Source organism: Sander lucioperca, chromosome 11, assembly GCF_008315115.2.
Source record: "Sander lucioperca isolate FBNREF2018 chromosome 11, SLUC_FBN_1.2, whole genome shotgun sequence".
Taxonomy (NCBI): Eukaryota; Metazoa; Chordata; class Actinopteri; order Perciformes; family Percidae; genus Sander; species Sander lucioperca.
Genome location: NC_050183.1, coordinates 25245483 through 25260203, shown reverse-complemented (window position 1 = coordinate 25260203; position 14721 = coordinate 25245483). Strand labels below are relative to the sequence as shown.

Below are 14721 nucleotides of genomic sequence, written 5' to 3'. Positions count from 1 at the left end.
TACTGAGGAAATGTTTAGAGTTGAGACCAGGAATGGTGCACTGAGCAAAGACATTCCAGCCAGCTATAATCATCAGAGCATAAAGGCCTCGTTATTGAGAGATTAGAGGGACAAGCCTCCTTCAAGGTTCCAGACCGGCCACAAGTATGCAGACACTTAGCTGTATATGCAGAGTAGAACACAAGCTTAATGAAATCTTAATGAGGATTCTACAGAGCAGGTTAAACAGACCATGCCCATTTACACTGGTTTAGCTAAGAACAAGAAGCTAGAGCGGGCACATGATCACCAAAATTGGAAGACTGAAAGTGTGATTTATGGTTCTGAGGAGGCTCCATGCAGAGCTTTCGCCGTAGCCTACGTAAGTGGCCTGAAGTTTATACTTGTGCGTTGGTCTGTGCGTCGATCTCTTTAGGAGAATAGCACGGCCGGCATGTGTGTGTGTGTGTGTGTGTGTGTGTGTGTGTGTACCTAAAAATGAGCGTAATATGGGACCTTTAAGCAATAGACAGGTGCCCATAACAATAGTCAGGTTTTCCTCCTGTTCATACTGGCCATTAAAAGATTCCCTCCTAATACGATTCCAATGGACTGTAAGTGATCGCGGGGGGAAATGTACAGTGTTTCCCTAAAGAGCTGCAGTGGAAGGATAGTTATGAAAATGTTGTACTAAATTGGGACCATATCTACTTGTATTTCATTTGACTAATTTGGACCGCTGACGTCTAATATTATCTTCAGATTAATTTAGAACACAGGAGGAGGACTGTGGATTTTGACCCCTTCTCTCTCCCCTTCCTGTAATCTCTCTACTGTACATCTCTCCATGTAATTAAGGCATAAAACCCCCCTAAAAATAATATGTTTAAAAAAACATTGTTTTTGGATTAGGATTAAGATGTCTGTATAATTTATCGTAATCCCCTCAAAACTGAAACATGGGGACATCCTGGTGGCCTCAGTGGTTAAGATGCAAAGGAAGCCACAGAATCGCCCCAATAGTGCACTGTCTTATGAAAGATTGTCTCGTCAAAGATAGTTTATAACAGTGACTTTAGTTTAGGTTACATTTGCCTCCAGCCTCACCAGACCGCAATGCAATACAGTCAGTGTTGGGAAAGTTCACTTTCTACATTCAAAGTTCAGTTCACACATTTTAAAATGAACAGGTTCAGTTCATAGTTCATACTTCAAAATTTTGAACTAGGTTCACAGTTCCAAAAATGAACTAGTTCTTTTTTTCCATATGTTGCTTCGGTTCAATGTGCCGTTTCAGGTTTGCTGTGGATGTGATTGAAGTGCGGATTTTCTTTTTGAAAGCCGACGGGAAAAGTTTGCACAGAAATGTAAGATTTTTCCCATCCTCATCGAGCTTGTCATAAAACTCGTTTAAATGATCATTCGACGCCTCCTTGATGCTTTGTCGCCTCCATGCTGCTGTCGCCTCCATGCTGCTTTTTGTTTTGATAACGCATGCAGCGGTGAGACACTGGTGGCCAGGTGTTTTTTCCGCTACATATTAAGGCCTGTTTACGGTGTGTTTTAGCCGGGTTTTCGCCTGGATGAGTCTATAGAAATCTGGCACCCTATTGAACGAAGTTAAAACTTTAAAGTTTAAACTGAGAGAGCGTGCCGTTCACAGACACAAGAATGAACGAGTTCACAGTAACGTTCATCAGGCAGTAATACAGTACGTTCAGTTCACGTTCGCCCAAAATATGGCACAACACTGAATATAGCACATTTTGGCATGAGTTGGAACAGGCTGTTTATAACATTAATGTGCCACTGGAAATATGTATAACCCAGTCACACTGTCACGTCAGTGGGAGAGTTTCCAGCAACTTGTCAAATCTGTTCTAGGAGTAATAAGCAGTACATACATAGAGGCTACTTATAGTTCAGTGTATGTGAAATAACAAATATTCTGTCTCTGAAGGAACCTTGGTCCCCGCCGCGATCACCGAGCAGTTCACCGCCTCGCTCCCCACTGATCTACCGCGGCTACCCGTACACCAAGAAGAGAAATGGGGCCGACTCACAGATCGGTAAAACAACTTTTAGTCCTATAGCAGCGATACACTCTGCAGATCTGATCCGCATCTGTTTGTTTTACTGGTCAGCCCAGAGGATTTCTATTACATCAGGTTTTTTTGTTTTTATTTCAGTTTTCAAGCTTCCACTGTTTGTAGAAACAACTCACCCATTGCATCTGTTGTTATCACCAGGAAATGTCATTTTTTTGTAGCAAAGTGAATAAACTGTAATGCAGCATGTTTGGATCATTTTCAGAACCTCACACTTGCTTGTAGTCTTGTTTGATGTGGTGCCTTCCCTGTTGATTGCTTTTGTAGGTAACTAAAATGCAGCAGTGGACTGAAAACTGCAAGAAGTACATGTCTCGCTCTAGTCGTGTGTTATAAATAAGAAATGAATAGAAATGTAAAAGATGAGGTTTTACTGGATCTCTGGCACATGTTCCTGATTTCTCTCGCCTCGCTTTACCCTCTCCTGGTCCCTTTTGATCTGTAAATCTCTCATTCTCTCTGATCACATTTTGGAGGGGTGTAATCGTTATGTTAGTCTCAGGTTTCTCCTCCACCAAAGCCATGTTTTTCTCTCCTATCCTTCAGCCTACGAAAGCAAACATTCCTCACGGCCGATCGTTCTGCTAGAGCAGCACTCCTCGCCCAGTAACTACGGGACCAAAGCCAACGCGGAGCATCTTGCTATGGCTCGGGTAAAGCCAGATTTTGTATAGCTTTACGATCATGTTAATAATTCTTCATAGTTCTTTATGTCTATATTGTGATTTTTATGTATATGTTTCCCAGGCTTCCTCATCAGAGAGGCTGGACCAGCAGGGTGCAGTGGACTATTCTGACGATGACCCCTGGAGGATCACAGAGGAACAGCTCGAGTATTACACTAACCAGTTCAAAACCCTGCAGCCTGACCTGGGGGCTCTCATCCTGGGTATGGACCCCCCTACACACACACACACACACACACACACACACACACACACACACACACCTATTTATACATTTAAAATGACATTCAAACTATTTTACCACTTTCTAACTCTTTCTCTAGGAACCATTGCAAAGAACTTCTTCACAAAATCCAAGCTCCCAATACCAGAACTTTCCCACATTTGGTAAGTGCTGACTCATAGTGTTGTCTGTCCTTGTTCTGTATTGGGGTCAGTTGGCTGTTTATCAGCCAAGCGCCTCAGCATGCCCGCTGAGTCACACAGAGGCCTCCTTTTCTTCGCTGTCTTCTCATCCTCAAACAAACAAGGATATAGTTTCACCTGCTTTATCATGTAATAGAACAAAGAGGGTGACCAAAAAAGGAATATGTAATTGGAAAATATAACATTGTGGTCTGTATTGAAATATAAATTAGTTAATAAGATTCTCCTTACAATCTTAAGGCTATAGTTTGACATGCAGAGAAACAATTAGCTTTCTTTCCAAGAGTTATACCGTATGAGATACCACTCCTATGTCTGTATGGTAAATATGAAGCTACAGCCAAGAGACGGTTAACGTTAGCTTAACACAAAGACTTGAAACAGGGAGGAACAGCTAGCATGTGCAAAGGCAACAAAACCCGACAAACACAATGTGTCGTTTTACACTTTAATTTGTGTATTTTGTATATATCTATGGACAGAGCCTGGCTAGCTGTTACCCCATGTTTCCTGTCTTTGTGTTAAGCTAACTAACTGCTACTGGTTAGCATAGCTAACACCAATATCGAACTAGCTTATCCTTTAAATGTAAGTTAGTTAGTTAGTTAGTTAGTTAACTAACATGCTATACATAGTTTGTTAAATCCATCTGAAAACCAAGGTGTAAAAGTGACACACTGGTTTTATGGGGAGGTGCTGCTAGGTGGATTTTTATTACCTTTGGTCAGAGCCAGGCTAGCTGTTTCCAGTCTTTATGCTAAGCTAATTGAGAATGGTATCGATCAGCAAGAAAGCGAATACGCATATTTTTTCAACACATCGAACTATTCCTGAATGTTGACAACATTGTATTTACTATATCAAACGTTTTCATGATGTTTCTATGCTATACAATAATACGGTATCATGTTTAAGAGGCTAAAAGTAGTGATAACACTTTATTGTACTGGTTTATGATTTCAGAATAATTTGCTACTCTTCTATAAGGTTTCTGGAAAGAATGTGATTTGGCACAAATTATAGGGAAAATACAAACTGTTCAATTGTAATTTTCCAATTTCAAATAATTAATCAACTAGCAATACATTGCAAGCGTAACTATAGAGTTTTGGTCAGTGCACAGCAGATCAGCTGAACATGGCATCCAGGAATTATGAATTAATATTTACTCTGGTTTAAATTAAGCTTTTCTTTTTTTAAAGATGCCCATTTTTTCCTAAGAATTAATACCAAATGAAACAGATTATTGTTACAAATTGTTAGGAAATGATTCCGTAATTCTGGAAAAATAAACCATGACCAAAATTGTTTCTTACACCATCATTACTGATAACTTAAATTGAATAATCAGCTCCACTCATGGGTTTTCCAGATATTTTTAATTTTTTTCAATTCATTTTTTAAGGGAGTTGAGTGATGTGGACAGAGATGGAGCTCTCACGTTCCCTGAGTTCTGCACAGCCTTTCACTTGATTGTGGCACGCAAGAACGGTTATCCTCTCCCAGAGAGCCTTCCCCCAACCCTGCGGCCAGGGGTCATGCAGCAGGAAGAGGACATACCGGATACTCCCGAAGTAAGGGAAACAGCCGTGAATCTCTTATCTGGAACACTCATAAACCTATGAGTCTTTGCTTTAGTTCGCTGGCTACTCTTACTTCCGAATCCAACTCTTTACGCTGTGTTTTTTTGCAGAGTGCAGAGCCTCTTATTGTCTTTGAGGATGCCGAACCAAGGCCTAGTCAGATGGTAAACTAGATACTTTTGTGCCAGTTAAAGCCTCGGAACACCTACACAGGTGATTTGAGTTATTCTGGCTGATTGGATCTGCTCAGGTTGAAGGTGGGCTTAGATTGGAATTTATAAGGTCACAAATCTTTTCTACCAATAAGAATGATAAAGCTGTCATTTGTCCTTCCCTAACAGGGGCAACAAAGCTAACAGGAGATTCAGGAAGATGTCAGTCAATCAATATATACACATCCACGCAGTCCTGGGAAGAGGTCCAATCAGCCAGACTAACTGAAAACACCTGTGTGGGTGTTCCGGGCCTTTAAAAAAAAAAAAAAAAAAAAAAAAAAAGCTTCATGTGGAGTCCCTGTTTGGTGCCTGTAGGAGGCACTAACACGCTGAGCATGAGGCTGCTCCATTGGTCCAAGAGCATTCCCATCAACATGTTGAGCTAAGAGCATAGTGCATTTGTACTGCATGTGTAGTGCATGTTAGGAAGTATCTTTGCAGGCAGTGATGTGTTGTCCTAATCATATAGCAGATTCATATACAGCATTTTTTTTTTTTTTAGGATCGGAGCATTATAGAGAGGCTCCAGCCAAGCCTGGCCACAACAAAACAAGATTTGAAAGAGGAATCATGTAAACAAGGTAAAATGAGCCATTTTCCAGTTTGTTTAAGCAGGTAATCCAAAAAATATTATAATTTAAAATCAGATGCACATGCATCTTTTCTACCTTATTTTTAATTTTGAAATCAGAATATGTCAGGCAAGCAACATCTTCATGTAGCCAGTCCTACTGTTGATGTCTGTATCACTGTGTCTGTAGGTATGAAGAGGATGACAACATCTCAAGAGAAACGGACTCTGCAACTTGGGGCTTTTCCTGAGAGACCAGGTGATAACTAAAAGTCCTTTAATTGTGGTGACAATAAAGTGAATACTTTGTTCCTGTACACACACACATCATGTGTCACAGCTTTGACATGTAGCCCACTACCATCAGTGCTTTTACTGTGTTGGGAATCTTGTCACATTTGGTGCAAATATGTGGTTAGTTCAAAAGTGAATTAGTTGACGGACTTTTCAGCAATTGAAATACACAGATTTCTGTAAGCCCACCGCAGTGTTCAGGTATGTCAGAATGTTTTGATATATTTTGGTAATTAAAAACAATCTTAAAAAAAACAAAAACATCTAAATGATGTGTAATGTTGATTAGGATTATTTACTCGCATGCAATCACAGATTGTCACAGTCACAGTCTACAGGGAAGTAGTTGCTTCTCATATACTACAATTCAGACATGACCAAAAGTTTTGACGTGCCTTTGTTCATTTAACGTGTCCCTCCTCACAGAGGCGCCTCAGGACCTGGACCCACACATGAGGACAAAAACCAGACCGAGGTAAAACATCACCCCATGAATTACAAGTGTTCTGAACTTCTGCATGGCTCTTTAATGATACTGTTTTTATACTGTATAACGGAGATCTTCAACCAAGGGTCTGTGACCCCTAGGGGGTCCTCAGAGTTACTACAGGGGAGCCGCCAAATTATTGTTTGATAGATATTATTTGAAAGGGTTTTTTTTTTTTTCAAAAATTAAAATATCTGAAAATATACATTACCATGAATCCAGCATAGTATAAGCAAAGATGAATTCGTACCAAAAAAGCACATTTAATTTACACAACATTGGTGATATGCTTACTAAGTAAGCTAGCCACTATATACAGTATGCTAGCCAGCCACAGATACAGTTTACCTTCACGCTTAAGGACTCACATTGCCTTCCACATGTACAGTATGTTTAACATTCAAACATGATGTATGAATAATATATGAATGTCCATCCATCCGGCCCAGTTTAATATGCAACTACATTCGTACACAATATATGTAGTAGGGGGTCTCTGCTCTCTCTCTTGGCCAAAAAATCAGTGAAGACCCCTGCTCTATAATACTTTTGTGACCTCACATCCAGGTCCCACTCCAGCACTTCTTTTGAAGATGTGATGAAGAAAGCAGAAGAGCCCCCCACCCCTCCACCTCGCCCCCAGAAAACCCACTCCCGAGCCTCCTCGCTGGACCTCAACAAGCTCTTCCAGCAGGGCGCTCCGGGTACGGCCCTGTCTTCACTCAGCTCTTCTCACAATATTAAGGGCTCCTGCACACTGCCTGCAGGGTAGAGCATGCAGACTGCCGGCGTGAGACGCACGTCTCAGAAAACGCGTGCATGCTAGAAATAGAACCGACGCCTATTTTTCACGCAAGCGTGTTGGAAGCGTTTCCAGGCAAAATAGAATACGAAAAGATGTTTATATGTCATTTTGACATGAATACATTTAATAAATGACATTTTGATGTTTGAAAGTCTCGAGGTTTTGACATAAATGCAGATCTAAATGTAATTTAAAAAAAGTAATAATAATTAAAGCTGCAAGCAGCGATGGACGGGCCCTCGCGCCTCTGCGCGTGTCGGGGTTACTGGCGGACGATTAAGTGGGCGTGGTTAAAGTATAGGGGGCGGCTCAGTATCACATGTAGACCACACATAAGTTTCATGTAAATCAGATGATGTTTATCATATAAGGCGCATTTCCTGTTGCCAGCGGGGGGCGCTGTGACCAAAAGTCAATTTTGGCCTGTAGGTGTCCTCAGGCCTGGACCCTTGACAATCGTGAGAAATTTTGGGCAGATACGACAACGTACACTCAAGTTACAACAACTTCTTTGTTCATCGCTAAACACTCAAAATGGCCGCCACGGCACGCCCACACCGTCCGACGAAAAGTTTTTCTTTTAATAACTTTTCATCTTTAAGGTGTTGGGATGATAGAGACCAAGTTTGAAGTACATCGGATGAAATCTCTAGGAGGAGTTCGTTAAAGTATAGCACCTTGACTTTTAGGCCTACTTCCTGTTGCCACTAGGGGGCGCTATGACTTTAAGTAAATATCGGCCTTTATTTGTCCTCAGGGTTGGACTCTTATGAATCCTGAAAAGTTTCGAGCCAGTTGGACAATGTACACTTAAGTTACACTCACTTCCTGTTTTGATGGCGAAACGCACAAAATGTCCGCCCCGCCACGGCCACGCCCTATGACGAAAAGTTTTTCTTTTAACAACTTTTCATCTTTAACGTCTTAAGATGGCACAGACCGAATTTGAAGTTGATCGGATGAAATCTCTAGGAGGAGTTTGTTAAAGTACGACATGTGGAAATGGCCAAAATCGCACTAATTTCGAACATTCAATTCAAAATGGCGGACTTCCTGTTGGGTTTAGGGTATGGCTCTAATTACGTTTTTTGTACATCTTGACATGATACATATGTGTACCAAGTTTCGTGAGTCTACGTTCAACGTACTGCAGGGGCTCAATTTTTTTAACTTTGTAGAGGCCGCTAGCGAGCCACTTTTGTGCGCCTATTTCCGAAACCCTTAAAATACGTAAATTTTCACCAGACTTGATGCGACCGCCAAATTTGGTGAGTTTTTGAATATGTTAAGCCCCTCAAAAATTGAGCCAATTCATTTGGTGTAATAATAATTCCTTCAGTTTCAATAGGGCCTTCGCCGCTGTCGGCGCTCGGGCCCTAAATAATTATTGATTTTCAAATATTGCACCTGTCAATACAAAACGAAATATTCTGTAGCCTATTTTGCCGTCAATCCTGCCGACGTTGTCTTTGCTGTAATCAGATCATGATATATTTATGTTTAACATGGTATTTCATTTTATCAATGGGAAACATACATGTGTACAGACAAGGCTAGCAGCAGCAGCGCCGCGTCAGACACGTTTCTGGTGTGTAAAGACATAGAAAAATCTATGCAGCCGCCACACAACTGACACGCAACAGAAACGCCACGCTCACGTCACGCAGCCAGTGTGCAGGAGGAATAAGCACGAACCGCCCGGAGTTATTGTGTTTGTTCTGTTTGTGACATTTCTCCTTTCATGGGGAATCAAAAGGGGAAATGGTTCTGGGTAGGTTTTAGTGTTCAGTCTGAAAGGTGAGTCAGTGTCTATTTATGAAAATGTGGGTGGTTTATTTGTGTTTTAAAGAGCAAAATGTGACTCCTGAGAGGGAAATAGAAGGTAAGTCACTGTAGTTAAAAGCTCAGTGATATTTTGTCTGGATTTTAGGAATAAAAAGTGGATGGTTTCCGCCTCCTCCAGCCCTCCCTCCTAGACCATTGACTTCACAGGTAAGCCTGGTTTGATTATGGCAGCAATCCATACCAATGTGCTCTTATGTCAAGAGAACAAAGTCTTTGGTGTTCCTCTGAACTCAAACTGTACTTACATCTCATGAATTAATGATGAAAGAAAGCTTTGTTTCATCAGTATTTATCATCATCTCTCTTTGTCAGGTTTCTCATTTTATCAACGTTTCAGAGAAAACTCCGCAGAACAAAGTGCAGCAGCCAAACTTTGCTGACTTCAGTCGCTTTAGAGAAGAGGTGAGCATGAAGTCTGATTTTCCTTCATTGCTTTGTCTTGTTTGCAAATGTAGCAAGTCGCAACCCACAAAAAATAGACAAATTCCCACAATGTCAGCGTTTTCCCCTCCATTATTTTCCGCCTTCCATCTCACATGGTGCATCTTAAATGTAAACGTGTCTCTACGGTCATGTCTGTCAAATATATGGGCCTCTATTTCAAGACACAAACTACTCTCAAGGTTATGACGGCGGCGGACATCAAACTCCGCTCTGCTGTGGATTGCAAGCAGACATATCAAGGATTTGTTTATGGCTGACGTGACATGACGCTCATTTAGTCTCTCCATCATTCTCTCTGTCCTTCCTTTGTCTTCCCTGACACTTTTTATGATTTCATTTCAGTGTATCCTGTTACACAACACGGCAATTGAGTGCATGTTTAATATTCAACCTCCATTGCTTGCTTCTGAAACTGTACTGACACATTGTGGTATGCGTTTGTGTCTGCTTCACTCTCAGTTTATAAAGTAAGTTAGTTTTATTTTATTTCTGTTTCGTGCCCAACATTTGGCCCATCCCATATGGGATTACAAGATACCACTATTCAACAGACATCTTCCGGTCTTGCATATACAAATCATGTGGAGAAATACATGAATAGCAGAAAACAAAAAGAAATGAAAAAAATCTAAAATAAAAAAACAAAACGGTACACACAAACAAATATCTACAAATCATCACATTAAAGAGCTTTTTTGTTTTGTTTTCCTTCTCCTGGGCTTTCTCAAGATAACTGGCTACTTTATATGTGAACAGCCATCTCAGGCTTTCAGCATCATCCATATCAACAAAATCAATTTGTGTTTATTAACAAGGCATCACGCTGTTCACTGTGTGAAAGGGACGGTAGAAAAACAAACTGGAACTCATTTTCTATATCATTCAAACAACACATTGGACACATCTGCTTTTCTTCTACATTAACATATCGTTCTTGGTTTATGGTGCATTCCATTTAACTCGGAACTCAGAAGCCGGAGCTGGGAATGACGTCACACCCGAGTTGAATGCGTTCCATTTAAACAAGTCGGATTTTCATTTGTGGGATTAGCTCTAGCCAGGTTAGCCATTGTTAGGAATACCAGTTGATAACGACGCATTATCCTGTTTTTTTGCGTAACATGTCCACTGATAGAAGTTGGACAGGACTGTGTATATGACTGATTTAGTGAGACACAAATAGGAATAAGTGCTTCTAACTGTATGTTACTACAGCTTTCACTACTGTTGATGCACGGAGCATCCATCCAGTACAAATGGAACGCACTATGAGTTCCTCTTTACGAATGTTCCATATCGAATCAATCAGTTTAAAAGCTGTGTTTATAAAGCTCTTATTTGTATTTATTTGAACATCCTCCTGGGAGACTGCCTGAAGGCTTTCTGTGTTTATGACATCCACCCATCTGACTCCTATTTGACAAATCAGATGTAGTTTTAAAGTCAAAGGGCGCTGCATCTCCCTGACTGGCCTAATGCTTCCTCTCTTATCTTGGCTGTCATATAATCCTCCATGACTGAGTTTGACTTCATTACGCTGTCTTTTTAGTCACTCATGGTCTGTCTTTATTGAATCCAGCAGACATGCCCTCTCACTACTCTTTCTGCTCTTATGTCTTGAACTCCTCTCCATTATTGTTGCCTGTGCAGCATCACCATTCCTCAGTCGTCTCACAGGATGTTTAGTTAATTTTTATGCTTAGTCTTAATTAAAACCAAAAACACTGGGCCATCCCAAAGGTGCCTATCGCCTGGATGTATATGTTTTCCACTTAGTAAGACAAACTGAAACTCATACCAGCCCAAACCCCTCAGTGAGACATGAGTGAACTATAGGCATAGTTAAAAATAGCTTCCCTGACATAATTCATGTCAACCTGAAGTTAGGGGTGAATATTTGATACCATCGTTTGCAGTTATGGTGAATGGAAAAAACAGCTTGCAGATATATATATATATATATATATATATATATATATATATATACATACATATACTTTTCATTCTATGTTCATTTCATTCTATTTCTGAAAGAAAACGACCAAGAAGTATCTTTTTTGACTTATTAAGTTAAACTAACTTCACTTGACTTCACTTAACCTAACTTTGTTTGCTTTACTTTGCTTTACTTTGCTTTATGTCACTTTACTTCACTTTCTTAAACTTTAATTTTCCACACTACTGACATTTACTTTACTTACTCTGTGCTCTACTCCATTTAATTTGTCTTCACCTCACTTTACCTCATGTCTCTTTGGTTCACAGTCACTTAACTTCTCTTCGCCTCACTTCACTTACCTTCCTTTTTCTTCACTTATCTTCACTTGACTTAAAGTTTCGATGACATGCTGCTTTTTGGATGCTTTTATATAGACCTTAGTGGTCCCCTAATACTGTATCTGAAGTCTCTTTTATATAGACCTTAGTGGTCCCCTAATACTGTATCTGAAGTCTCTTTTATATAGGCCTTAGTGGTCCTCTAATACTGTATCTGAAGTCTCTTTTATATAGACCTTAGTGGTCCTCTAATACTGTATCTGAAGTCTCTTTTATATAGACCTTAGTGGTCCCCTAATACTGTATCTGAAGTCTCTTTTATATAGGCCTTAGTGGTCCCCTAATACTGTATCTGAAGTCTCTTTTATATAGACCTTAGTGGTCCCATAATACTGTATCTGAAGTCTCTTTTATATAGGCCTTAGTGTCCCCTAATACTGTATCTGAAGTATCTTTTATATAGGCCTTAGTGGTCCCCTAATACTGTATCTGAAGTCTCTTTTATATAGACCTTAGTGGTCCCCTAATACTGTATCTGAAGTCTCTTTTATATAGGCCTTAGTGGTCCCCTAATACTGTATCTGAAGTCTCTTTTATATAGACCTTAGTGGTCCCCTAATACTGTATCTGAAGTCTCTTTTATATAGACCTTAGTGGTCCCCTAATACTGTATCTGAAGTCTCTTTTATATAGACCTTAGTGGTCCCCTAATACTGTATCTGAAGTCTGTTTTATATAGACCTTAGTGGTCCCCTAATACTGTATCTGAAGTCTCTTTTATATAGACCTTAGTGGTCCACTAATACTGTATCTGAAGTCTCTTTTATATAGACCTTAGTGGTCCACTAATACTGTATCTGAAGTCTCTTATATAGACCTTAGTGGCCCCCTAATACTGTATCTGAAGTCTCTTTTATATAGGCCTTAGTGGTCCCCTAATACTGTATCTGAAGTCTCTTTTATATAGGTCTTAGTGGTCCCCTAATACTGTATCTGAAGTCTCTTTTATATAGACCTTAGTGGTCCCCTAATACTGTATCTGAAGTCTCTTTTATATAGGTCTTAGTGGTCCCCTAATACTGTATCTGAAGTCTCTTTTATATAGGCCTTAGTGGTCCCTTAATACTGTATCTGAAGTCTCTTTTATATAGACCTTAGTGGTCCCCTAATACTGTATCTGAAGTCTCTTTTATATAGGCCTTAGTGGTCCCCTAATACTGTATCTGAAGTCTCTTTTATATAGACCTTAGTGGTCCCCTAATACTGTATCTGAAGTCTCTTTTATATAGACCTTAGTGGTCCCCTAATACTGTATCTGAAGTATCTTTTATATAGGCCTTATTGGTCCCCTAATACTGTATCTGAAGTCTCTTTTATATAGGCCTTATTGGTCCCCTAATACTGTATCTGAAGTCTCTTTTATATAGACCTTAGTGGTCCCCTAATACTGTATCTGAAGTCTCTTTTATATAGACCTTAGTGGTCCCCTAATACTGTATCTGAAGTCTCTTTCCTGAAATTCAGCCTTGGTGCAGAATTACAGCCACTAGAGCCAGTCCCACAATGAGCTTTCCTTAGGATGTGCCGTTTTTGTGTCTGTAGCTTTAAATGCTATTGAGGAGGAGAGAGGGGGGGCAAGGTGGAGGGTGGGGGTGTGGCCTTGACCAACTTCCATCCTTTGCTTGTTTGCAAGCCATGATGTCTCTCTCTCTCTCATGGGCGGGCCAAATTCTCTGGGCGGGCAAAGCAGAGAAAGGGGAGGTAACCTTTCCCCTTATGACTTCATAAAGGGAAGATTCCAGGTTGGCCCACCTATCGCGCCCCCCCATCTGGGTATCTCTTTTTTGGCAGATGCGCCACTGAGCAACTCTCTCATAGAAATGAACAGGGCTCCGCCATTAACGTTGCATCCAGGTCTAATAATAATACATCCATGGAACTAACTTTGAAAAGGTGTGCCATATTTTTCTCGCAAGCCAATAAGAGCAGACTGGGCTTTATGGGAGGGAGGCTTAAAGAGACAGGCGCTAAAACGGAGCGTTTCAGACAGAGGGTAAATACAGGTATATTTAGACAGACAGTATGAGAAAAATAATATCTTTTTTGAACATTAAAGCATGTAAACATGTTCTAGAAGAACCCCAAAATACAAGTATGAACCTGAACATGAGCATGATATGTCTCCTTTAACTTCGCTTCACTTTGCTACACTTAGTTTTACTTGACTTGGCTTGATTCCACTTCACCTCACTTTTCCAAATTACAAACTTTTCCAGTGACCACAGCAGGCCAGTTGCTGAGACACCGGGCCGACAGCCAGTAACGATGCTACTGCAGTCATGACCTAAATGCCAAATCTTTGGGGGGGTTTTCCCCAAAGCGCAGCAGAGCAGAATGCACATTACAGTATCTGTCAGTCCAACTACCATCCATGCTCACCAAGGCCCACCGTCTCCTCCAGAGAATGGAGACATTGACAAGTGAACACACTCAGACAGAGACTCAGGTTGTCAAAGTCATCACTCCGCTCTTCCTCCTGTTGTGTTCACTGGCTACACTCGTTGTGCCACAGGGAGCTTTAGTAACGTATCTCTAACTTTATTTCACCTGGTTTGGTTTGCTTTTATTTTCCTCAGTTAAATGAGGCCAGGTGTAGTCTCGCATTGCCAGACCTTCCTCCGCAGCGCTGGGGAGGAAGGTCTAACTATTTATACCCGCGCTGGTGGTCGCGACACTAGTTGCAGTCTTCTCCTGAACAGAGGTGGCGCTAATGAGGAAAGACTACCGACTTTGCTCTTTCTACGGACTAGAAGAAGAAGAAAAAGATAAATAACGGCAAAACTGGCAGCAGCATTGACGTCAATGCTTCGATTTGATTGGATGACCTACTTGGTCGGATCAAGCCTTTCATTCACCATAAAAGAACTCCTCTTAACCCAGTAAGTTTACAAGAGAGACTTGCAGTCACTCTGAGAGTCCTGGCATCACGTTGCCCAGGAGC

The 14721-nt window shown here is 40.7% G+C and overlaps 1 protein-coding gene across 4 annotated transcripts in view; it reads left to right on the top strand.

The window, feature by feature from the left end:
* Positions 1-14721, top strand: part of reps2 (RALBP1 associated Eps domain containing 2) — a 35113-nt gene that overhangs the window by 5963 nt on the left and 14429 nt on the right. For 3 of the 4 annotated variants that reach the window (XM_036007319.1, XM_031311741.2, XM_036007320.1), the window contains exons 4-15: positions 1940-2048; positions 2634-2740; positions 2835-2976; positions 3097-3160; positions 4605-4773; positions 4893-4946; positions 5500-5578; positions 5753-5827; positions 6289-6337; positions 6917-7053; positions 9085-9146; positions 9312-9401. In XM_036007319.1, coding sequence (XP_035863212.1) covers positions 1940-2048; positions 2634-2740; positions 2835-2976; positions 3097-3160; positions 4605-4773; positions 4893-4946; positions 5500-5578; positions 5753-5827; positions 6289-6337; positions 6917-7053; positions 9085-9146; positions 9312-9401 — 1137 coding nt within the window. The remainder of the gene's footprint in view (positions 1-1939; positions 2049-2633; positions 2741-2834; positions 2977-3096; positions 3161-4604; positions 4774-4892; positions 4947-5499; positions 5579-5752; positions 5828-6288; positions 6338-6916; positions 7054-9084; positions 9147-9311; positions 9402-14721) is intronic. The other variant, XM_031311744.2, reaches the window with a different exon arrangement.